This window comes from Hippoglossus stenolepis, chromosome 10 (assembly GCF_022539355.2).
Source record: "Hippoglossus stenolepis isolate QCI-W04-F060 chromosome 10, HSTE1.2, whole genome shotgun sequence".
NCBI classification, from domain to species: domain Eukaryota; kingdom Metazoa; phylum Chordata; class Actinopteri; order Pleuronectiformes; family Pleuronectidae; genus Hippoglossus; species Hippoglossus stenolepis.
In genome coordinates this window covers 9,584,038-9,609,000 of record NC_061492.1, presented here as the reverse complement: position 1 = coordinate 9,609,000, position 24,963 = coordinate 9,584,038, and the positions used below count along the sequence as shown (strand labels likewise).

The 24,963-nt window shown below is 39.4% G+C and overlaps 4 protein-coding genes across 4 annotated transcripts; all 4 read left to right on the top strand.

The window, feature by feature from the left end:
* The first annotated feature begins 4,238 nt into the window (after nt 1-4,238).
* Nucleotides 4,239-7,342, top strand: LOC118116529 (B2 bradykinin receptor). The gene is made up of 2 exons (XM_035168272.2): nt 4,239-4,365; nt 5,821-7,342. Exons 1-2 carry the CDS (start codon nt 4,346-4,348, stop codon nt 6,854-6,856), a joined length of 1,056 nt encoding a protein of 351 aa, XP_035024163.1. The 5' UTR covers nt 4,239-4,345; the 3' UTR covers nt 6,857-7,342.
* Nucleotides 7,343-9,136: 1,794 nt separating this feature from the next.
* LOC118116686 (B2 bradykinin receptor-like) lies at nt 9,137-10,165 on the top strand. Its single transcript, XM_035168515.1, has one exon. The coding sequence runs from the start codon at nt 9,137-9,139 to the stop codon at nt 10,163-10,165; it is 1,029 nt and encodes a 342-aa protein (XP_035024406.1).
* A 2,095-nt stretch (nt 10,166-12,260) lies between these two features.
* Nucleotides 12,261-13,390, top strand: bdkrb1 (bradykinin receptor B1). Its single transcript, XM_035168514.1, has one exon. It carries the CDS (start codon nt 12,261-12,263, stop codon nt 13,356-13,358), a length of 1,098 nt encoding a protein of 365 aa, XP_035024405.1. The 3' UTR covers nt 13,359-13,390.
* Nucleotides 13,391-19,645: 6,255 nt separating this feature from the next.
* On the top strand, nt 19,646-22,540 carry LOC118116690 (psychosine receptor-like). Its single transcript, XM_035168519.2, has 2 exons — nt 19,646-19,771; nt 21,003-22,540. Exon 2 carries the CDS (start codon nt 21,031-21,033, stop codon nt 21,979-21,981), a length of 951 nt encoding a protein of 316 aa, XP_035024410.1. The 5' UTR covers nt 19,646-19,771; nt 21,003-21,030; the 3' UTR covers nt 21,982-22,540.
* The last annotated feature ends 2,423 nt before the right edge of the window (nt 22,541-24,963 follow it).

Here is a 24,963-nt window from a genome sequence, read left to right as displayed (position 1 = left end):
TTTGTCGCTGTGAAGCAAACATCGACTGTCTCGTCTGTCAGTCTGAGTAAAACAGACAAAACATTCAAGTGTGTCAAAGGAGACAAGCTTTTCCTGTTTGTATTACACTGTTTTTAAGAGTTTAATGATTCATCAGATGTCATATTTTTGGAGTGTGGATCTTTTTATAGATGCTTTTTAAAGAATATGTTATGAGATTAATGCTCTGCCAAGTTGCAGAGCGTATAAAACTTTCAGTAAATGTTTTGATTCTCTTAATGCTCAAAATTTGTTGACAAAGTGGAGGCAGACTCAGAGGTTTTATGGTTCAGTAAAATCATCTGTGGTGACAGCAGCAGTCGCCCACACTGCGAGTGGCCGGATGATCAAATACTCATTCCCAATTGAGAGGCTTCCTGCCGCTTAGTTTACCTCACATTCAGTTCTTATCTAAACTGTAAACACTCGCAGCCAGAAACTCAAACTTCCAGCTCGGTGTCTGCACATAAACATGTTTATTTCACCATAAATGGCAGATTTACAGTCGTGCCTTAAATGTTTATTGCTTCCCCCTGATGTTCAAATTACAGAATAAAAACAAAACTAAAATTCAGAAGACGGCTGCCCACTGGTTGCTGACTCACAGTATTGCGTAATGTCCTGCAACGTCTGGTTTGTTAATATGAAAATGAGATGTGGAATCTATTTTGAATTCTCTTTTGCTTGAAAGCAGAAGAAAAACAGGGTAAAACTGGCCAACATCAGGCCTTGCAGATTAGAGAGCAGAATAAAAATCCTCTCTCTGCCTTGCTGTACAATAACAACTCATAATTCATCTATAATAGTAAATGCAGCAAGTCCGTGTCTGTGTATCATCTGCCAGGAACGTTTGAGCAGTTTTAGACGAGCGTGAAAAGCAGAATTAAGTTGACTTTTAACTGCATCAGAGGTTTTACACCAGAGCCGAGGCCCGTGGAGCCACTCCCAGCTTCAGAGCCTGGCTGGTTGTTTGGTGGGATCCATCTCTCACAGCTCTCACTCAGTGAAAAACCACTGATTGTACCGGACAGCTGTGAAAACAATACGCAAAACCGCACGAGAGCAGCATGTGCCGCCCTGCGTCTCAAATCTGCGAGGAGTTACGAAAGAGGGGACGGGGGTGGGGGGGGAGATCAGCGTCGAGTAATGGAGTTCACAGCGCTGGAAAAAAATTTAAGAGACAGAGCAGAAGGAGACGGATAATGAGGCGACTATTTTTGAAGAGACGCATGAGGCTCGCCGCCCCCTTGTCCAGACATTTGTTATATACTTCATTACACACCACCGAGACATGACTAACAGCAGCCGACAGACTGTTATAAATTACCTTGTGATCTACATCGTATTGTAATGAAAAGTATTCATGCAGGGTGTGTGTGAATGTATGAAGGATTTTAAGTTTTTAGAAGTGTTTTGTTTGGACGGATAAATGTTCTTTTCAAAAGTTCTATTACAAAAACCCACCTCATGAAGCAACACGGATAATTGAGGTGTTCTATTAGCTGTGGTTTCATGATAACCACCACTGAGACTGCTGTTGCCGTCCCAAAACGGTGTTGGTGAATCCTATTAGGTTTGTTGTGCTCACATTATCGGAAAATGAAACTTGAAAAAACTAACAGCAGCTTTTATTCCCAGAAATAATACAACACTAGAAAATATTTCTAAAGGAAAACATTCCAAAAGACAATATAGAGATAAGCTGCACTTTTTACTGAAACCTCGTGGTCGTGATATACTGCAGCAGGACGGAGGCACACAACGTCCAGTCTCACACCACAGTAAAACCACTTACATCAATATTTTTGTTGGCAGTGAATTGCTATTGTTGCTTTATTGTTACTGTAAAACTCACTTGCAGCAGAGAGGAGTTATTTCTGGGCAGCAACAGTGACTCTGTCAAAACAAAGCGATACGTGTGTGTTTACTGAGGGAGAGCGATATGATATCTTTAAATTTACAGTTTGTGCAATTGCTGTAATTTGAATAAACAGCAGTGGTGGGAAAATGGGTAAGAGAGGAGAGACGGGTGGAAAAGAGGGGAGAGAAGAGAGAGAGAGATGGGGGGGTTCAACTCTAACAGACTAGTTGTTATAATGAAAACAATAAGATAGATAGAAATGCAGAGAAATCAGATACGAAATCAGAGTAAGGGGCAGGTGGACGATATATGATAACTAGATTATAGATCTATTTTTTGGTACCGATGTAGTGGTTGTATTAACTTTTATTAGAATTGAATGTATTACTCCTCTCCTTGGATGGATGGATGGATGGGTGGATGGAACTCTGATAATGGATGGATGGATGGATGGTACTCTGATAGTGGATGGATGGATGGTACTCTGATAGTGGATGGATGGATTGTACTCTGATATTGGATGGATGGTACTATGATAGTGGATGGATGGATTGTACTCTGATATTGGATGGATGGATGGATGGTACTCTGATATTGGATGGATGGAAATACAGTAAATGTTGTACAGTCTAAAAATTGAAGTTGAATTTGTCCTTTAAATCAACATTGATCCAAAACTTGATATATTACAGTTGATCTTATATAAACCCTTGTGTTTAATTGCTTGTATTAAAGTTGTTACTTCACTTTTACTCTATTGTCTGGACATCCAGTTTCCAAGGATGTGTCTTGGTACAGAGTTGTGAGGGGAAAGTAAATACCATATACACTCATGGCTTTAAAGACCAATCAACAAGTGAATAGAAGCATCCATCAAACACCACGTCCGATTTTAAGTCTTATCGTTTCATGAAACAAAGAATGGGTGGAGAAGAAAAAGGAAGAGACTATTTGTTCATTGCAGCCCCGGGAAGTCTCATTACTTCCCTGTTATTACTCGTCCTGTGGACAACCTGCCAGGACCTGTCGTGGAAAACTAATGGGGGGGCGAAGGAAATGGCGCCAGCATCAACTCAAAATCGACGACTAAACTTGAATCACTTCAGTCTCACTGCGAGGTTTCCAATCTCCTGAAAGTCACTGTGAGGTCAAACAAGAATTCCCTTAAAGAAGATTAAATTAAACTTAATATGTGAATATCTAAGTTTCGACCAAAGCACAAGAAGGAATTGAAATCATTGCCTCAAACACTATTTCAAGGAAGATCCCTAAATGCCTTATAATAGTGTGTGATTCAACTTCCTCATAGTCATGCTTTGACCTCATACTAATCACATGAATATGACAGAGCAGATTAGATTCCACACATTATTGACTGCTCTTCAGCCCTTTGTTGACTCTAATCATCGCTAACTTGAAAATGCCATTTGGTTTAAAGTGCATTCTCCCTATTTAGCTGCACTGTGAGATCTTAAAATCTCTCAAATTACCCCGCTTGTTCAAACTAACACACACACACACACACACGCACACGCACAGTATAGAAAATCTATAGAAACCCTGATAATATGTCATTTGTCTCATATAAAACTGAGAAGATTAGGCTGAGCAGAGGAGAGGGTCAGCACTGACTTAACGCTCAGGGGAAGGGTTTTTATTCAGAATACAGGAAAACAGGAAAAAAGATTTGTTAGATTATTCTGTTTTCCATCCTTTTTCCCCCTGAAATGACTCATTGTCTTTGTCAAAAGAAGAACAGGGTGATACAGAGACCGGTCCGGTAGTTTTGGGTGAGTCACACGTGTAAGAAAATAACCTCACTGCAAATTTGCAACAAACAGGATGGGGGTCTCAGGGCCCCACAGTTAAATAGTTTACGTTTTCAAATGTCTCACAGCAATACAAATCTAAAGCAACACAATAAAAAATTGCTTAAATGTAACTCTTTAGTTCAGATGTTTTCAGCTCTTACCAGGCATCGTAGTCCAAACCCATTTCGACACCATCGTGTCAATCAATCAATCAAACATTTTTTTATAGCACCTTTCAAATTTGTGAAATGCAAAGTGCTTCACAACAGATTGAGACCGCAAGTAATGTATATGTAAAGAGCAATTTATTTTACATTGAGTTGTTTTTGCAGTAATGCTCTCTAACGTCCTCACACAGTTGTGTAATTACACATGTATAGCTGAAGCTTAAGTCCTGAAACATCAGAAAGTCAATGTTAAGTATGTCAGATCACATGATACACTCTAATGCAGAGTATGATCTCAGTGAGAGGAGGAGACACAGGGAAAAGAAAGAGAGCATGCAGGCTGAAGCATGACTTTCTGGCTGGGATCACTAAAATTACAGTTTCCTTTTAGAGACTGAGTCAGGGACGACAGAGGAGGGAAAAAGAGGGAACCAGCAACAGTGTTGTTCTGCGTCTGTACATTTCGTATCTTTACTCACTCTGGAAGGATGACTCTTGTACCTACAAGGTATTTATAAGACTTATATATTTTAAAACATTTCACATAAATAGAGATATGTTACCTTTTTATGGATTAAAAGTGACAGGTTACATGGTCATTTTGGTCAGTGACATTGTACAGAAACTTGGTATATTGGTAAGTTGACATGAGTTGGGAAAGTTGTTGATTAGATTATGTTATACATCACGTTATGTTGGGTGACAGAATATATATTGTGACATAACTGAATAACTGAATAACCAGAATTGTTTCTCACAGTACAAATGTCTTGCAGCATCTCACCTGTTTCTCTAAATAAGTTTTGTGTTCATGTCGGTAAGCTGTTTGATTGAATTGGAATTTGAATGGAAATTATATTGACTGAATTTATTTATTGTAAAACCCAAATTGCACTTTGAAACAAGAGCTTCTGGATTCAATTTGTCCGCTGCCACTGCGCTGGTTTCTTCTTCTTTCAACAAAAATAAACTCTGTGGTGACTCTTTGGATCGTATGAAGTTTGCTCTGAAATCACAGCTCCAGAGATTGTTGATGGTTTTATAAATAATTTAGAAACATCCCCATACGTGTAGAGCAGGATTTCAAAACTAATAATTAATTCAGTAACAAAACAAATTTTACGGAACAGAGCTGAGCCTGTTGCTCATTAGCGGACCAGTGGGAATCAGGCAAAACGGAATCTAATGACTGATTGAGAGGCTCGCTGTTGGTGCGATCTAAGGTTGCACTGCATCAATTAGTACATAAATGATAAACAAAATAGAGGTGGGCAATTAATACAGAACTTTGCTTTATAATTGGGTGTGTACCTGTCACTCAAAGGGCTCAATTGGCGATTAGCTGTTTGTAAAAGCTCTTTTTTTATTGTAGCTTCTGCTATTTTAGTTCTCTGCCTCAGTCACAATGTTGTACAAGCAATAATGTCTTCAGCATTGACCGAGCCAGGGACTTTTTCGTTCAGCTCCAATGGAAACGAGTCAGGAGGTGATCCTTCAGTGAACATTACCCCAGCAGATGGAGGCTCTCCCACACACTCCCAACAATAAATCCCATTGTTTCAGAAAGAGAAATACTTAACAGACACATTAATAATTAACTAATGAAACAACGGGAGGGGATTCATTTTATATTATGTCATAAGTTTGGTGTTGGTTGTACGGTGGCCAAGAAAAGTAAATGTCTCGGATTATCAAAGTATGTATCGTGTATGCTGATGATTGTGCATTATTCTACTCTGATATGATATCACTGACATTAATCCTAAATAAAGACATTGAAATGATTGATTGATTTTCTGAAACCCTGCTTTGCATTAGGCTGATACCCAGTTGCTGGCTCCAGCTTAAAATTTATTGCAAAGACATGACAGCCGATATTCTCATTTAACTCCCAGGAAGAACGCAAATAAGCTTTACTTATTCATCAGTGTATAATCGTCTTTTTTTTGTTTTATGTTCACAGCGTTCCAGACCTCAACACCACAGTTTTATATGGATATCAAAACGAAACCAATGTCACACAATGTCCTGAACACGGCTGGGATTGGCTCACCGCCAGCCAGCCAGTGTATATCCTGATCCTCACCGTGCTGGGAGTTGTGCTGAACGTATTTGTTCTGATGGTGTTCTGTCTCAACAAGAAGCCCTGCACCGTGGCTGAGATCTACCTGAGCAACCTGGCCGCTGCCGACCTCCTCCTGTTGTCCTGTCTGCCCTTCTGGGCCATCAATCTAGCCAATGATTTCAATTGGCCATTTGGTCTGTTCATGTGCAAAGTTGTCAACCTGGGCATTCAGATGAACGTCTACTCTAGCATTTACTTCCTTGTTCTGGTGAGCATAGATCGCTATCTGGCACTGGTGCATCCGTTGTCCCATGGTAGAATGCGCAGGCCCAAGTATGCCAAGCTGGGCTGTCTGCTGATTTGGAGTTTCGGATTGATCATGGGTGTCCCAACAATCGTCTTCCGCAAATTGAAATATTTCCCTGAGTATGATGTAAATGCCTGCTATCTGGATTACCCAAACTACACCGTGGAAATGCTCTGTGACAGGATGTTGATCATTTTTAGCTTCGTTGTCCCAATTTCAATTATCTCATTCTGCACTTTCAAAATTATTCAGACTTTAAGAGTCCAGAGTGTGGAAAGGTTCAGCGCTGAGAAAACCGAGCAGAAGGCTACCACTTTGATACTGGCCGTCCTCCTTGCCTTCCTCATCTGCTGGGTACCGTTCCACCTGCTCACCGTACTGGACCTGCTCCAAAGAGAGGAGGTCCTGGGAGGTTGTCACTTTTCGAACGTCCTGGACATTTTGCACCAGATCTCCAGCTACCTGGCCTTTTTCAATAGTGTCCTCAACCCCATCCTGTATGTCATCGTAGGAAAGAACTTCAGGAAGAAAGCTGGGGAAGTCTTCAAGCAGTGGAATATCAAGAGGAGAGCTACCATGGAGTCCACAAGCTCCCACCTGTCCTGTACTCTAAAGACTGTGAAATAAAGAGTGGTGGTCGCACTGTTCCAAGAACAATAAGCAGAGAGACGACTGTGGAAAATAATAATCCAAATGCCGATCAAAATGATTCATATGATGAGCTACATTCTTCAGTGGAAATGATTGTGTAATAATGTGACTAAATCCCTTTTCCGCAAGTCATTCTGTGAGGAGATTCTTTCAGGAAATGTGATAATTTGGTCATATGGGACTGAATTGTCATCTCCTGGAGAGGGTGTCTCAAGCATGCTGAATAATTATGTAAATAATAAGCATAAGCAGAAAAACTAAACCAATACAATTATACTTAATTAATAAATTAAACAATATCAGTATGTTGAATGTACAGCTAGCGTGATTTAAATGTACCTGTAAAATAATGTATATAAATGTTCAGATGCTCTCTTGTATTTCTGATGACTCAGATTGTGAATATTACCTTCTTTTTTTTTATCTCTGAACATAAGCATCAAATAAAACATACAAATGATTTATGGGTGCCTCTGTGAATCTTTATAATTCTTTTAGATGTTAAGCACAACAATAATAATGTAAGTGAGCCCCAACAACTGCCTGCTAAGTGTTTTCTTATGTTTCTGAGTCACTGTCTCCAGACTTTAAGAGTTTCCAGTGGTGACACACAAACATGCTCCCTTTTTGCTGGCTGTTTGCTCTCATTATACATTTCTCCCCACACCACCTTTTAATGGCCCAGTGTTGACTCAGTGTGGGCTGTGGGAGAGGGTACACCCCTAGTTGTCTCAGAAATGAAGGCGTGTGTTGCCAAACAGGAAGTCTCGGTCAGGAGACTATTGCCTGGGCTCAAAACTGTTGTGGAACGGAAAAATAAAAACACGCCAGAAAAAAGTGACCTCAAATGGTTGAGTGTGCACCAATCATACACAGTTTGACCTGTTTTGTGTATTTTTGTCTGACTGTCAGGATTCTGACAGCATGCATTTCACACACTTCCTCTCCGAAAAACCAGTCTCTGAAAAGGAAGGAATTTATTTTACATATGTTTCGTGTAGCGACAGGTTCTCCTATTCTCTGTGGCCAGAGGCATTATTTTGTTTGTCCCATTTTAATGAGCAATTTATATCAAGAACGCCCTGAGAGTATTTCCTCAAATTTGTTACAAACTTTCAATTGGACTCAAGGTTAAACCGATTAGATGTTGGTGCTCAAAGGGTCAAAGTTCAAGGTCACTGTGACCTTACAAAATATGTTTTTGGTCGTGTGAAGGCAACATCTCAAGGAGATTTCTTCAAATATGGTACAAACGCTCAATTGGACTCACGGATGAAGTGATTATATATGAGTGGTCAAAGGCCAGTTTCACAGTGACCTGTCGACAGAACATTGCACTGAAACTGCACCATGTGGTGGAGGCATACAACCAGAGGTACGTAAGTCTAGTTTGCTTGACGTTTGTCTGTGACTCAGTTCATCACCTGCTGTTTCAAATCCAAACACAGAGAGGTTGGGTCAGATTAATCCACGACAGTAAGACAGTTTACGCTCCCAATATTGAGGGCACGGGAGCAGATGATTACTGACCAGGGCTTCATCTAAAATAAAATAAAAATCATGTCTAGTGTTACTAATATTAGCGAGCTATGCTAAATGCTACAGCTTACTAAAATAAATAAAACCTGTGACCTAAAGAAGTAAAACGTGGACTGAGAGAAGGGGAAAATAGTTGTGTATCAAAGTTTTGAGACATGAGGTTGACCGAATATGCTGCTCATGGTGTAGCACTGCCAGCCCTCAAATATCACTCAACAGCCTCCATGAAAAACCGCCCACCCAGGGGATATGATTTCAGACACTGCTTTCACAAGCGAGTCCAAACAAAAAATGGAAAAATATGTGCTAAGGCTGGAGAATTACATTACATTTCAAAATTCAGTTGATCTTAAATTGTCATTGTACGTGTGTATGTCTATGTGTAACGACACTATATGTATCCAGGCGTATGGGCTGAGTTGTTTCAATCTGAGACAGGCGCTTTCCAGTAACTGCTGCTACGACTCCTGTCTTTGACAATGGAATTTTGTTGCTGTGAGTCTGATAAACCACTATTAGCCACACTCCATTAAATCAATTGTCCCTTCACACTTACAACTCAAATCATGACGTACATCAAAACTATGTTGACACAGTTAAAAGGTTTTACAGGTACATGCATTAGGTTTGAACTCATCCTTATTTCTCTGCCTCTAAAGGTGCTTTGACTGTGCAGCAGCTTTCACAGTGATCCTCGGCTCACAGGAGGAGTAACTCATGGAAAGCGCTTCAATATCTGAGCTTGTCTGCAACCAAACAGATGCATGGGAGTGGATTTACACCATGCAGCCGGCCTACATGTCCATCATCTGCTTTCTCGGCGTGATCGGCAACTCCTTCGTGCTTTGCGTGTTCTGTCTCCAGAAGCAGCGCAGCTCTGTGGCCGACATCTACTTGGGCAACCTGGCAGCGGCTGATCTCCTCATGGTTTCCTGTCTGCCATTCTGGGTGGCGACCATTCTTGACAGGTTCAACTGGAAGTTTGGCGAGCTCATGTGTCAACTTATCAATATTGTCATCGGGATGAATTATTATTGCAGTGTGATGTTCCTAACGCTTGTGAGTGTGGACAGATACCTGGCCCTCACCAGGCCGCTGACCCAGGGGCGGAAGAGACGAGCCCTCTGGGCACGTGGAATTTGCTTCAGTATCTGGATTGTTGGAATCTTGCTCAGCTTCCCTGCTATCCTCTTCCGCTCTGTGCAGTTCTTCCCTCATCTGGGCGTTGATGCATGTTACCTGGCATACCCCCATGACGGCTGGAGACTGCGCTACAACGTGACTGTCTGCATAGTAGGCTTCCTTATCCCTGTTCCTATTGTCACTTTCTGCAGCTACAACATCGTTAAAGTCATCCAGAGCAGCCAGAAGATGAGACAAGGCAGCAGAGGGAGTGTGGAGAGGAAAGCAGCATACCTCGTCCTCATTGTTCTGGCTGTGTTTACTCTCTGCTGGCTGCCCTACCAGATTCTCATTGTCCTTGACACCTTGGATCATTATGAGGTCCTCTCTGGATGTACGTGGGCCTATGTGTTGGACATTGGCAACCAGTTAGCTACTTACCTTGGCTACAGTAACAGCTCATTGAACCCTTTCCTGTACGTGATTGTGGGGAAGCACTTTAAGCAGAGAGCGAGAGAAGTGTTTAGACTCATGTTGTGCAGGAGGAAACAGGAATGGGGAAATTATGGTTATTCCAGCCCCAATGTCAACTCAACTAAACAAAGTGAGACTACTAAAATCTAAATGTCATTTTAGTAAAATTACAAAATTGACTAAAAACAGGCATTAAAGAATTAAGTTACATGTAGATTGAAATGCAATATGCTTTCTCACTTTCTTGGAAATAATTAGTTGATACCCATATGTATGGTAAATATTGAGCTCTAGCTTGTAGCTTGTTGACTAAGATAAGCATAAAGAAACTGCTAGCCTGGCTTTGTAAAGCTAACTGGCTAATTCATCTTTTCATGTAACTCTTGGCAAGAAAGTAAACAGTTTTTCAGGGTTCAGTTTTGTGTTGCAGATTTTCATTATTTTATGAAAAAGAAATTCCAGATGTAACAGCATACAAATTAAAAGTCAATTAATTAAGTGTATATTTAACATATACAGCTCCATTGTTTTGTGTATATAAATAACATCTATACCTTGACAGTATAATGTTCTCCTTTATACTGTATTGTTTGTCATTGTGTTTGAGCTTTATAGTATATTTCTTTATTGTGAATAGTTGATTATTTTCAGAGTTATTCTACTTCAGTAATTCTTACTAAACAAAGTGTGGCTGTTTAAACAAATCTTGAGTTGCTGATGTTCCTCATGTGTGTTATCAGCGGTGCAGTTTTCTATTCTAGAGCAATTATCACTGTGACTATTTTTAAAGTTGTCAAGAGTTTTTTTTTTTCCAGATCTGACAAAGAGAAGGCATCATTTGTATAATGGAGTATAGTGTGTATAGATTGAAATATGCTTACTGCATCAATGTGAAAAATTAAGTAAACAAAACATCGACCACAAAGCATTTTGATTATAGATGACTCATTTTCCAATAAGGCATAAAAAACGATCTCGTCATTATTTAAGATATTTCAACAATGTATGAGTGTTGCTGTCTCCAAAAAAGTATCACCTGTGACTGCCGGAAGGATGAGCTGTGGGCTGTTTGGATAACAAAGGATTGTTTACGCACTTGATGTGCTGCATGATTCGAGTGTGCTGTGGTTACTTTGACCATAAAAGGGGTGCCTCAGCTACGCTAATGTTTAAAATAACACGTGTCATTGTATACTTTAAAAAAGGTTGTGTTCTTGTTTGGTTTTAAGCCCCATGAAGTCTTTTATTGTTGTCATTTTATAATCTTGAAATTAAGAACAGATAAAGGAAGGATAATAAATTGATCAAAGATAGAACGGAATAGGGATAAATCAAGTTTTTGTACATCAAAGTCAAAGAGTTGTGAATCAGTAACTTTAAATAGTCGGTATAATGTTTTGAAATCAAAAAGCATTTATTCATGATATCTCAACATCAAAGAATAGAGTGAGGTATTACAGACAGTATAATTTCATATTCATGCTATTTGGGTAAATAAGATAGATGACATTCATATGAACTGCGAATAATTTAGTGAGGTCACATTTCCTTTTGGCTTCGGAGACTGTTGTTGTATGAGTAAACATTGTGTATCAGTATAATTTTAAGAGTTTTACGTTACGATTAATAAAATAAAATGTCATAATAAAATTGTCTTATACTCTGTGGTTGCATTGATTAATTGAACACATTTGGTAAATTGCTGTCTGCCGTTTCAGCTTCTCTCCAAACATTCAGTGCACTGCGGCTTCAGCATACGTGTCTCTAATATGTGCAGGGACCAAAAATTTGACTCTTACGTAAACAAGTTGATGTATTTAACTCCTTGGCCAAGTGTGGAAGAATGCAACTGTGTATACAAACCCTCTCGTAGCACATCTCCCTTCTGACTTGCCGTATACTTTCACCAGGAGCTCAGTGTACACAGATGTCCCAGACGTGTCTCTTGACTTAAGACTTTGGGAATATTTTCAGGAAACACACGGTAAGGACTTCTCATCGTCCGTCCTTTCTTTCTACAGGGTCTTTGAAATGTAGCTAGTTGTTTAGCAATTAAATTGTAGATAATTTGAACTATTAAGGTGTCGCATGAAAACATTTAACAACATAGAAGTTCCAGACATGCAGCGAAGGAAATAGGTAAGATAGCAGTTTTCTGTGCAGCAGTTGTCAAATAACAACACTGTGTCTTTTGAATCCAACTATAGCCTTTTAATGATGAGTTCTGAATTTTGTTTTCAAGCCCATGGAGCCAATGAAGCTTACTTCTGTGGCAGCACTTTGGTCTGAATACAGCACCACGTCCCTGCCAGCGGGTCCATCAGAGTCTCCAACCTCCGCAGAGTGGGACGTTATCCACGCTGTCGTTCCCCCATACATCTTCATCCTGTGCCTGATAGGTCTTCTCTCTAACGGCTTTGTCCTGGCAGTGTTTGTAGCCCAAAGGGATCGACTGACTGTAGCAGAGATCTATCTGGGCAACCTGGCACTGGCTGACTTCATTCTGCTGTGTGGCCTTCCTTTCTGGGCAATGTACATACTCAACGGCTATAACTGGCCGTATGGAGACCCCTTATGCAAACTGGTCAACTCCATCATCCTCATCAATTTCTACACCAGCATCTACACCATGGTCATGATTAGCGTTGACCGCTACCTAGCCCTCGTAAAGACAATGAAGGCCAGGTGGCTGAGACGGACACGTTATGCCAAGGTGGCCTGCCTCATCCTGTGGATATTAGGACTTCTACTGAGTACTCCGACTATGATTCACAGAAAGGTAAAGTTCATCGAGGACTACCAGATAACGTCCTGTGTATTGGATTTCTCTCATGATATCTCTTGGAAGTTTGCTCATCAGATTCTGATGAACATTGTTGGCTTTGCCCTGCCTGTTCTGATGATCGTCTTCAGCAGTGGAAACATCATCAACACTTTAGCTCAGAGGAGGGAGAGTGTAGGTTTTCATAACACTGATGATAAAAAGGCCACAGTACTTGTGTATTCTGTCACACTACTCTTCTTACTTTGTTGGGGCCCCTTCCAGATATTCACCCTCCTCGACACCCTATGTGACTTCCAGGTGTTGGACGAGGAGCTGTGGTTTCACACCCTCGATATAGGAGGTCAGGTTTCAGTGTATCTGGCCTTTCTCAACAGTGCCCTCAACCCACTGCTGTATGTCTTCTCAGGGCAGTACTTTAGGAGGAAAGTTATCGCCATCTACAGGAGGAAAAGGCATCATCACAGAGGATCAGATATGACCACATATCAACGCTCTGTTGTGTCCACTTACATCAACAGAGCGGAGCAAATTAAGCCTGTGGTTATTTTTAAAGCATAAGATCAGATGTGATGCTTACTCGTGCTGCTAAAATGATACAACATACAGGATATGACTCGTATTCAATGATACTTACGATAATGTGAATAAATAGCATTATCAGGGGATATTTAATACTATGCTTTTATGTACACAATAATGGATGTAATATGTAGGGGAAATGACTTGTGTGTTTTAATGAGAAACACAAATCAAAACTTGATTTATCTGAAATACTATTTAGAGTTTGTCTTTTGCCACACAGTAGGCTCATATAGAAGAATGTTCACCCATGTACTTTGTGTACTATTGAATTCTCAATTCACCTGATACAGTGGAATGAAAGTTTACTGCAATTTCTCTTGACAGTATCTTCATCCATCACTTGATTTTTGTGTATTACTGGAGTACTTTCTATAAGCAACTCAAATGGATACACAATCTTCCTTAATGAATATAAATACTGATTTTGAAAGCACAAATTAGGGCAAACAGTGACCTGCTCCTAAAAACAACTGACTTAATGATTAAATCATCTACTCACGTTGACTTTGCTCGGTTAAAGGTTACATTAGTTTAAAATATAGCCAGTAATGGAATACACAAAATGCTCCTTTTTTCTCAAATGTTATGCTAACCAAAACCTCTTTGCGTTTCTTCAGATATGAGGTGATGACTTTTACGCAGACGACAGCAACTTCATATTTGGTTTGCAGGAATAGTAGAAGCATTTTTAATTACTTCATGGATATCATGATATTTTTAATAATCTGATAACATCGCTTTGATCACATGTAGCCTATCTATTACTGCCCAACTACGATCACAGGTTACATTTAGGTAAATCCAGTCCAGGAGAACCTGTCCCTTATGATTCAGCAGTTTACAGTAGCAGCTTTGTGACTCAGAGGAAGTTTTCCTACTTAGCTTGTTCACTTTCTCTTTTAGAACTTGCCTCTAATGAATCTATCACCGTTGTGGTGCTTTTCCAAATATTCTATGGCAAGTATCCATAGATTATTAAAGGAAAGTTGGACGGGCGCAGCAACATTAACTAAAGGGCACAAGGTTTAGCCAACAATCAATTTCACCCAGTCAATGGGTGCAAAACATTTGTATGATTAGAATCACCAGTAAATGACTCTTAACCTTGGAGATTCACTGACTATCATCAAGCACGACCCCCATATCTCCACGTCATTAGAGAACACTGACTGCGATTCTGTCATCATTAGCTATTTTGAGATATGATCATGTTAGTGTACATTAAATTGTGTGTGTGTGTGTTACCATACCAGCATGTTGAAATTGGTGCTATAATGAAAAAATCATTTAATTGGCTGTTCTCTCTTGTTGTGTTTTTTTTAAGCTAAACTAGAAACAAATTATGCCAAACAAACATTTTACAGCAAAGGTTTTAGGATAAGGCCACTCATGTTTAAAATGAATTGTTTAGCCCTTGTTTTCATACTAACATATTGGATTAACATTAAAAAAGATAATCTACGGTATCCTTGTGTATCTCTGTTAAGCCTGTTGTATGTTCCTGTTGGCCTGTTGTATGTTCCGACCTGACATCCAGTTATTTCATGTCATTAATCTACTGTGAGGCCTTTGACCTGGTTTAACTTTGTTTATCCCCGTGCACTGCTGTGATCACGTCATTCCCCGCCGTATTACGACTTTATATCCCTGAGAGATTCTTGGGAGAGACTCAAAAGTTTATTTCACAGAGGGAAGGTCCGTGTTTTATGTTGTAGCAGCATCTCTCATTCAAGAATTTAAAAGGAGGTTACTTTGAGTTGTTGCAGTTCTTGAATTTGTGTCAGTGTTTTATTTCCATGTGTTGTCAGCATAGATTAGTTGAAAATGAATTTTGTCCGATGCCCCGTTTCACTGTTCTCGGCTCTGACAAAACCCTGAAACTGGAGCAGCTAAATAAATTTCAGCCTTTTTCTATGAAAAAGATCTTCGGTCTTTATTGTCTGTGCCAGCAATAACTCCACTGCTTGCATTCGTTCAACATGCAGGTGCACAGACATGAATCCCATCAATCAGCGCTCCCTTAACGAGATGTTAGCCCACCCTCTAACTCAGGTTCATTTTCACACGTTCCACTGGTTCAGATTTGAGTCTGAACCAAAGTGAATGAGGAGATATTTATTCCAGACAGGAAGTAATTCCATCGTGCCACATTCTAGACTTAAATGAAGAATTTAAGATGTTTGTGTGACCACGGCTAGTTACTGGTCAGTGGGTTTAATTCCATCCAGAGCACATACACCGGCAATTTCTGGCCTCACCAAGTGGTAATTACAGCTGCTATAACCTTGTGTTGTTAAATTTAGTTGATCTGAGTTTATTTTTTGCATGAAGAGCTTCTTGTCCCTTTACTTTTTCAGCTGAAACTTTTTGTAAAACATTAATGTTTCAGTTTGTGCACTTTTTGCAACAACTGTCACTAATGTTAGCTACAATGAATTATTGTTTTTTAATGGGTTTATATTAGAAAAATATTTTACTGAGTTTTATAGAACAATTATTTTTCATTGGGAAATCCATACATATATTTTTTGCTGCCTACACGTCTAGTTTAATAAACCATCTTTAAAATGATTGTCTTAATGTCGTCCCTCCAGGTTTTTCATCATACGTTTGATGACCTGACTATGAAACACGTATTAAATCATATTCTACCTGGTATTAAAAAGGTCTTAAAAAGTCCTCAATTTAATTAAGTGAACCCTGAACCTCTGTCTCATCACTCTTGATACAGTCTAATAAAGGCAGAATGACCCCTCCCCGTCCACCCATTCCCTGCTTATTAAGCCTGATAGCTGCTCGTGTGTTAGTGAGTCTTGATTCCCAGCAGAGAATGTCAAATCAACAAATCAATCTGCATTTAAAATGAATCTCTAATGAAGAGACCACCTCTGATAAATGTCTACATATAGGCCCACAGCTAAGGAGCATGCTTTGACTATCGTGATTAAATCAGTTATTGCAAACGGTGTGGAGTTTACCTCGGCTTGTGGCAAGAAGCTTGAAGCTGAAACCAGGAGAATGTGTCCAACACAATCCAACGATATTAATGAGGTTTAATACTATGCCAGTGGAATGATATAGTAAAAGGACTGTATTTGTATTGTATTAGCACTCACAGCTCTTTACAGTACAAAGCCACATCCAGAAATCAGAAAGCCTTTATTGTCATTGTGAGCGCTCTGTATAATTATATTTGGACACACATATTTAAAGAGCGCTATACACCATTCACATACTGCCAGCACAGCCACCAGAGGCCATTTGGTTTCTTGGCCAAGGACACTTTGGAAAGCATACTGGAGGCACTGGGAATCAAACCATCTACCCTCTGGTTAGTGGATCACCCGCTCTCCCCCCCTGAGCCACAGTCGCCCAGTCAGTGGAGAACTCTTTTAATGCTCTTGGGCTCGGAGGAGAGTTCATTTGATTCAACCCATCATAGAATAGTATCACTCTTAACTTAGTGTATTCAGGTTGAACCTTGTTTTTCCTGAAGAGAACATCTCCTGGTAACTGCATTTGTTGAAATGTGTCAATATTAAAACTACATATTTTTGCTAAAATATTTAACTAACTTCCAGGGTTACACACGTTCAAACTATCCCTCTTGTAAAAAAAGCAGAAAAAGAAGACTTGGAGATAATCAAATCATTTATTTATTAGAGCAGACTCGGTGTTGCACAGATCGGAGTGGGCAGATATCTAAGACTGAATAAGACTTTGTTTGGTTTACAGGGATGAAATGACATTAAGAAAGTATTTTTTAGGAAATAAATAAAACACCAGGCTTCAATGTTGATAAAAAGGCTTTTTAATATCAACAAGAACAAGATCATCCTTCCACTTCTACTACTGTCTGTGCCTGACATTTCTTTTCCCTTAATGAAACACATCTGAACGAACAGAATCCTTCTCTGCACCACGATCACACTGAATAACATGATGTTCGGTAGTTCCTGGAAACCTCATTCCAGTATATTATGATAACTAACTGTCCGTCACTGGTTTCTACCAGTACTAAAATGTAAAGTACAATGTAAAATGAAAGCTGTTTAAATTGTATTGAAGTAAAAATACACAAGTATTATCAAAAACACAAACTCCAATTGTTAGGTTGTTAATACTGATCCATTAATGTGTATTATTTCTTCAATGTTGTAGTTGGTTCTCTATACTTTTGTAAGTCTTAAGTGCTTTGAGATAATGTATGTTGTGTTTTGGTGCATTTGAATTGAAGTGCAGACACTTTTTCTGCAGATGTTTAAGTCTTAAAAATATAGAGATTTTAAAGGATCATAGGAAAAATCTAGGGGGTCATTAGATGATTAATCAAATATATAAGTCTGGATGCTACGAGTGATAACACAATCAAAGTTTGGAGTTTCAGCTGTCTACACGAGTCGAGCAGAGTAGACTTTCAAATTTGGTGCTACAAAACCTTTTAGAATTTTGTATTAATTATCTATAAATGTTTTAATACTGAGGCAATAAAATGACAGCTAATGAAATTTTCTTTTTTAGCATTTTCCACCAGGAGCTATTTGCAGCAAAAAACTCAAATCTCAGGTCAATACAACACAGAGCTTTTTGTTGCTTTTTACATCCGTCAGCATCATGTAAGGATGGACTCAGCACTGCTAAACCAAATAAACGGGACTATATCTACCTCCGGCATCTTGGATCAGCACATGTATCTGGCTGCCTGGTTTCTTTTCTTCATTGTAAGCTTGAGGGACTGCAATCCGCGCATTTGACCACACAGAGGCGCTGCAAGCTTTCTCCTCACGTTGCTTGATGAAGGAGCAAAGACTCAGGCGGATCTTCCTGGGTTTATTGGTACCTGTCTTCATCTGGGCTTTTTGCTCTGAGCACATCATGTTATCACCACCACAGAGCAGGAAAGAAAGAATGCTGTGGTTCCTGCTTCTAATCAAACACTAGATTACAGTATAAAGACTGTCATGCCTTCTGCACAGGGCCACACTGGAGCCCTGCAGCCTGCATCTGGGCCACAAGGCTCAGAGATCCATAAATGGTCACAGTCGCCAACAAACCATAAACAATGCAGAGGATCGTATGATATAGTGTTTGATCAGTGGGAGTGTTTAGAAAGAGATTAGGAAAGCTCCAGAGAAAAGCAGGGGAGTTTGTATGTGGTGGAGGGAATGATTGGAGAGTTCAGTCAGTTTTCTGACAACTGAATTGTTTATAGGTTTTGTTTTTAGACAGTAATTGCAAAAGAAGATAAAAGACAAAGTATTATTTATGAGTGCGATTTAATAGGTGTGGTGGAAACTAAGCATTCATATGCTGAGAGTTTGGACATTTTATTGGAAAATTAAACTCTACAATGTACAATGATTGTGATGCAAACAAGATCATGTTTGCATTTATTTGTGAATAGATTTTTTCTTATTTACACTGAATCACAGAATCTTACTGTGATGGCTGTCCTGGTCCATTACTGCATTAAAGGCTCCTTTTCCATCTCTCTAAATACAATGCTAACATGCTCTTATGTACATTGAAATGGTTATTGGTCCTTTAAGTACACTCTGTGATTCAATGTAGAGGGTATACTGAGCCATAGCTACAGTATACAAATACAAAGAAGGAATTTGATACCATAAAAACATTGAAAATCTCATATTGACTTTATACTGAGAGTATATTTGCTTCATTATTTACTTATTGCTTTGTTTCACATCCAATCTCTCTAATGAGGAATGATGACGGTGGACAGTCATAATCGACATTGTTTGTAAAATGCCTTTTTCCCCAGAAGAGTCATCCTCCTGATTTATTTGTCTTTATATATTGAGGTATTGCATCGATTCAAACACTGTGTAGGTATTTGTATTGGTATGTAGCTAACAATTTAAATGTTCTCTTCTATTTTTTCTTCTTTTCTATTTGTTAGAAAAACCAATACAAATTCTATTCATACACAATTGGTTTAACAAGGGAGTATAGTTTTTCAGACAGACTTTTTAAAGTTTAGTTTACTGTTAGAGCACTATAACACACATAACAACCAGCTGTAGCAACATAACTATGCTAATGGAAACTCCCGTTATCAGACAATAACCAACATCACCCTGTCTTTATTGACTCGACAAACATAAAGACGAGCAGCGTCCTATATACTCAAATTAAATCTGCCATGTGGTCCCCAAACAGTTTGTTCAGTCATGGCCTATCACCTAGTAAATGACACCCAGTAGTCAGGGGCGATGAGGAGGCGGTCTCAGACTCTTCCTGTTTCTCTGAACCGTCTGATTAGGCAGAAGAAGTCAAGACAACTGAATATCTCCATCTGTGTTCATGTTTCCATTTTGTTGATGAACTTTTTGAACAGAATCTGGAGCAGAAGCTCGGCTGAAACCACAGTGAGTTGAACTTTACGAGTTATTTTTCCTAAATTTGAATTAAGTTCATGCTTTTCCTTGTAAAAACTTGATAAAGTACTTGTGTTGATGGTTGATGCTTAAAGTTGAGTTAAATACGTGGGTTGACATTTTAGACAGTAACTGAAATATACTAAATGAGTGGAAACAAATCTCAAAACTTCATGAGAATGTTGAACTGTAATTGTCATTCATTGGATCAAATGGACCTTCACTTTCCTTCATTCACAGGGACACAATGTTTTTTAAAAATCAAACCAGCAGAGGTTTAAATATCCTGACTTTTAAACACTGCAAGCCCCAGATTCACTGAATCCTACATTTCCCATGATGCATCTAGGTGGCATCTGTCTTTACATTCTCTGTGACTTGTAAACGCCCATGTCTTTAAATCTCCACAAACCCAGTCTCAAGCTGAGTCAAAGTTTCTATCAGATAAATTATTGTTACTGTTTTCAAATGGAAGAGCGAGACTGATGAATTGATTGGGTCAATATATTTGTCAATAGTAACTTATTGCAGATATATTGGTTCTGTTATGTATGTCAGCTAATAAGTCACAAACACTCACAAACAGAAATGCTGAACTTGGTTTGAAGTAACTGAATAACAGCATCATGATTGTAGTTTTTCCATGAACTGACAAGGTGATTCTTCCAATGGTAAAATATCCTATTCAGGATCACGATTGTTTGCTTAAATTGATTATTTAGTTGATCAATATTAGTCAGTATTTTTAAAATATCAATTGCAGTATTTAACTAAAATCTGAAACTAGTCCTCTTAAATTCAATCAATCTGCACCAAATTACACAGATAAACGTGCCTGATTTTTCCATCAATATCCATGAAATATTCCCTAGGAAATGAAGGAAAAGTAAAAAAATAAAATAAAATACTTATCTCATTACGTTAAAGAAAGTTAAATACAATTCCTGAATTCAGCTGCACCAAAATGTAATGGGATTTTCCCTGACTTCTACCACATCCTTTCACTAAGTTTCATGGAAATCTGTTCAGCTGTTTTTGTGTGATCTGGCTCACAAAAAACCAAACCAACCAACAAACGGTCAAAGGTGAAAACAAGACCGAGAAAAACCAAACCAAAAAAAAGTGTACAAATTGGTGCAATGGCCCTTTCATCTTAAAATGTTACATATTCCAACTCCACTGCTGTAACTCTGTCTCATTTCGCTCTTTGTTTCTCCACAAGGTGAGAACGTATCAACCTTACATCTGTAATGGACAACTTCACCCTGTTCGCCAATCACTCAGACTGCACCTCGGCTGACACCGCATTCAGGAGGAGGTCGTTCCTATTTTTCTACATGGCCATCATCATCACCGCCATCCCGTCCAACGCCTTCTCCCTCTACGTGTCATGGCAGCACATTAGACAGAAGAATGAGCTCGGGGTGTATCTGTTCAACTTGGCCCTGAGCGACCTGACCTTCACTGTGGGTTTGTCTCTGTGGCTGGACTTCCTGTGGCAGGGAGTCTGGGCCCACGGGGGTTACGTGTGTGTGCTCTCCGTCTACTCCCTCTTCACCAACTTCTACACCAGCGACGCTTTCCTCTGCTGCGTCGCCATCGACCGCTACCTGGCAGTGGTCCACCCGCTAAAGTACCCATCCTTGAGGAAAGTTGGCACTGCAGCAGCGGTGAGCGTCTCCATCTGGGTGCTGGTGATCTGTTTCAATGCCTCCACCATCACGTGGGAGGACTCGTACCTGGAAAACAACAAGTCCTCCGTGTGCTTTGACACCTTCCTCCCGCTCTCAGAGAATATGGCTCGTGTAAACGTGTTGCGCTTCTTCCTGGGGTTTGTAGTTCCTGTTCTCCTGGTGGTGTTTTCCACCTGGGGGATCTGCACGGCGGTGAAGTCCAACAAGGCCACAGAGGAGCAGGAGCGTAAACGGATTTCCAGGTTGCTGACGGTGGTTCTACTCTGCCTCTTGTTCTGCTTTGGACCCATCCACATCATGATGCTGCTCCGAGCGCTGGTGTATCACTGCAATGATGTTGCATGGTTCATCTATCCCTACAAAATCAGCATTGCCATCTCCAGCCTCAACTGCCTGGCCGACCCACTGCTCTACTGCTTCATTACGAGGACAGGACAGAAGAACGTTAATCAGGTTGTGCTCTTCTTCCAGGGAAAGAAGAGAAGCAAACATGAGGGTGTAGTGTAGCGTTAACGCAGGATAGGACATGATGATTATGACTAGAGAAGTTAAGAATAGAGATGTTTCAAGTAATAAAGATATTGTGTCTATTCTTCAACAAAAACTCTGATTTTATAGTTAAAACTCAAGCAGATGAGTCTGAAAACTGCATTCAGCACAAAGTAATTTCCTTCTGATGAAAAGTGGAGTTTTTAACAACCATAACTCAAACAGGAGTAAAAGGTGAATTTGTTGGAGACCATTTTCAGCTGTGACAGATATTTTGTTATATATAATTATTAATGATGATATCCTACTGTCACAGTTTATTATTGCTCTTATAGGTGTCCACCGGAGTGGACGTCATCATTATTATTATTTTGATTATAGAGATTATTTTAGTATTTATGGTTGTGTACACAGTGGTGTTGAGCTCATTTAAAAATGGACGTCACATGTAATGTGTTAATGATAGTGTTTGTGTGTTTATCTACGTGTTTTGTTTTATGTATGCTTATCAATAAAAATAAACATTTTGTTCTCTATTCATTATAACAGCATGAAGACAGTATGTGTGTAACTAACTGAAAATAAATAGCAGTGCCAGTCTTCATTGTGTCCAAGGAACAGATCATCCATTGCAGTGGTGTAGCTCATTTATGTATTTTAATAATTTCAAGGAAAACACTGGAACAACTTAGCCACATAAGCAGTGCTTGTTAGTAGAATAAATGCATTGTCTTATCATTAGATCTGGCAGATGTTATGCAGGAACGTCATGCACCCCCACAAGACACTTCTTTAAACCAGTGCTTGCAGTTAGGATTTATTACCACAAAGTTAATCAATTGCAGTTCAGTGTAAATGCAAGTGTTAACATTAATTTGTCCACCCTCTGCATGTTCATACTGACAGTTTACTTTGCATGTGCCGTACATCTTTATCGAGATGCTTTATTAACTTTGGCACATTTATTACCACTTTATCGAACACTGAGCCACGCAGGGCGGAGTGTGCACTACGTCAACATCACAGTTCTGTCGTGTGAAACCTTCCCTGATGAGGCCCAATGGCAATAAAGGGTTTTAATGCAAACGTAATCATTGGATTAAAGGTAAACAATATGGCTTTAATCATGGGACCACTTCAACCCACTATTTGTATTTTTGGTCAGATAAGTGTGCATCAGGTGCCATATGGACGGTGTAGTATTTAAAAAACAAAGCTGACATCTTGTTTTCTTCCTGTAAGTACCATCATTCTATGACAAAACATTACACAGGATTTTAGAAGACTGCAAGAAAGTTTATTATTCTAATGAATTTGCAAATTAAGGCCTTGAAATGATTTCATGAACATAATTTTCCATTTAAGCTGGTTGTTTCAAAGCAAATGCCAAAATCCAGCCTGTGAATGATCTCAGATTCAAATGAAACAAATAAATATGTTTGAGTTCAATGTTTTCTTTTCAGTGCTTTCAATAGCAAACTGCACCTGAAATTCTAAAGTATTAAGAGGAGGCGCTCCAAATCTTATTTCGTACAACTATCGTATAATACTTGCAATTCATCTGTATGTTGTGGCTTGTTATATATATATAAAAAATGTTATATATTCACAAAAATGTTGAGTGCTTTCATGGTCAGTGTACAAAATGGCAAATATGGATATCTGAAGCTCTCTAGTGGACAGTTATGGAAGTGCAGCAAGCTGTCTACAATGATAACATAATGGAAATTTCATTTTTCACTAGAAATATATTTTATGTAACTATCACAAAAAATGTTTTATAACATAATTTGTAGCGTTTTATAACAGCAAATAGCTATATATAATATAATTGTTTGTTTGTTATCGTCCTTTCTTTGTGTTCTTTTGACATAATAATCTGATAACCTCAGAATTGGTTATTAACTCTAAGAAGAAAACACAAGCTCATGTTCCTGCAGCTCATACACACACACATATACACACACAAACACGTGTAGAAATGTACAAAGGCACACACACAGTTTGACCACAGGGAAGTTTAACCTTGTGGGGACCTTAATGTCCCCAGTTAGTGAGCGAGTCCCCACAGTGCGCCTGTGAAAAACACGTGCCATTTAAAGTGTATTCTTGATCTTTATTTATATAGAATCCCGTGACGGCCTCAGAGATGTAGAACCTGGCTATAATCTGCATCTCACGTTTTATTACCTCTGGTATCAAGAATACGTGACACTCCTCATTTTGCCTTCATGCTTCAATAACAGCACTGGCTGGAAAGGACATGTGCTCGTCCATGTGAGTCTGCCTCTCTCTCCCGTCCATCCATTCATCCATCCATGTCAGATAATATGCTTCACCTACCGCTGAATAACCTGCATCAGCAGAACCTTGGGGGCCATAAAGGACCCGTGATGTATATTCATCCTCTCACCTTGCGCTGTCCTTGGCTGCGAAACAAACAGGCGTCTTTACATGTGAAGTACGAGCGGAGATGAAGATAACAAGAGGATCAATAGGTTTGGTCAGTGAATAGCAGCGTCTACCAGGATGTTGGCAGAGTCTGTGAGAGAGCCTGTTCCCTGTCAGGCGAATGAATGGGACACAAATCAACACTGGGGATCTGACTGTGTACACACACACGTAACAGGAACAGGATGGAGTAATAAAAAGCGGTGTGCAGCTTCAGAGGGGATTCATGACACCTCAAGCTGAATATTCTTGTTATCTTGTTATTAAAGGATCCTCCTCATGTAAAACATAATCAACCAAAGCCAATCTCAGCCCTGGCAGCAGGGACTGATGCTGCGTGTTGGCAGATGAAAACTCCGGCAATTATCAGGGTAACGTCCACACACACGTGCCACAGAGAAGAATCAGCTTCAAATACACTCATGGGCTAAAAAAGGAAACAGATGGACAAATATAGCAGTGTGGGGCTGTGAGGTAACCACATTACATAATCCAGTTGTAATCTCCAATAAGAATAGACTCAGTGTAGTTTTATTATATTTACTACAG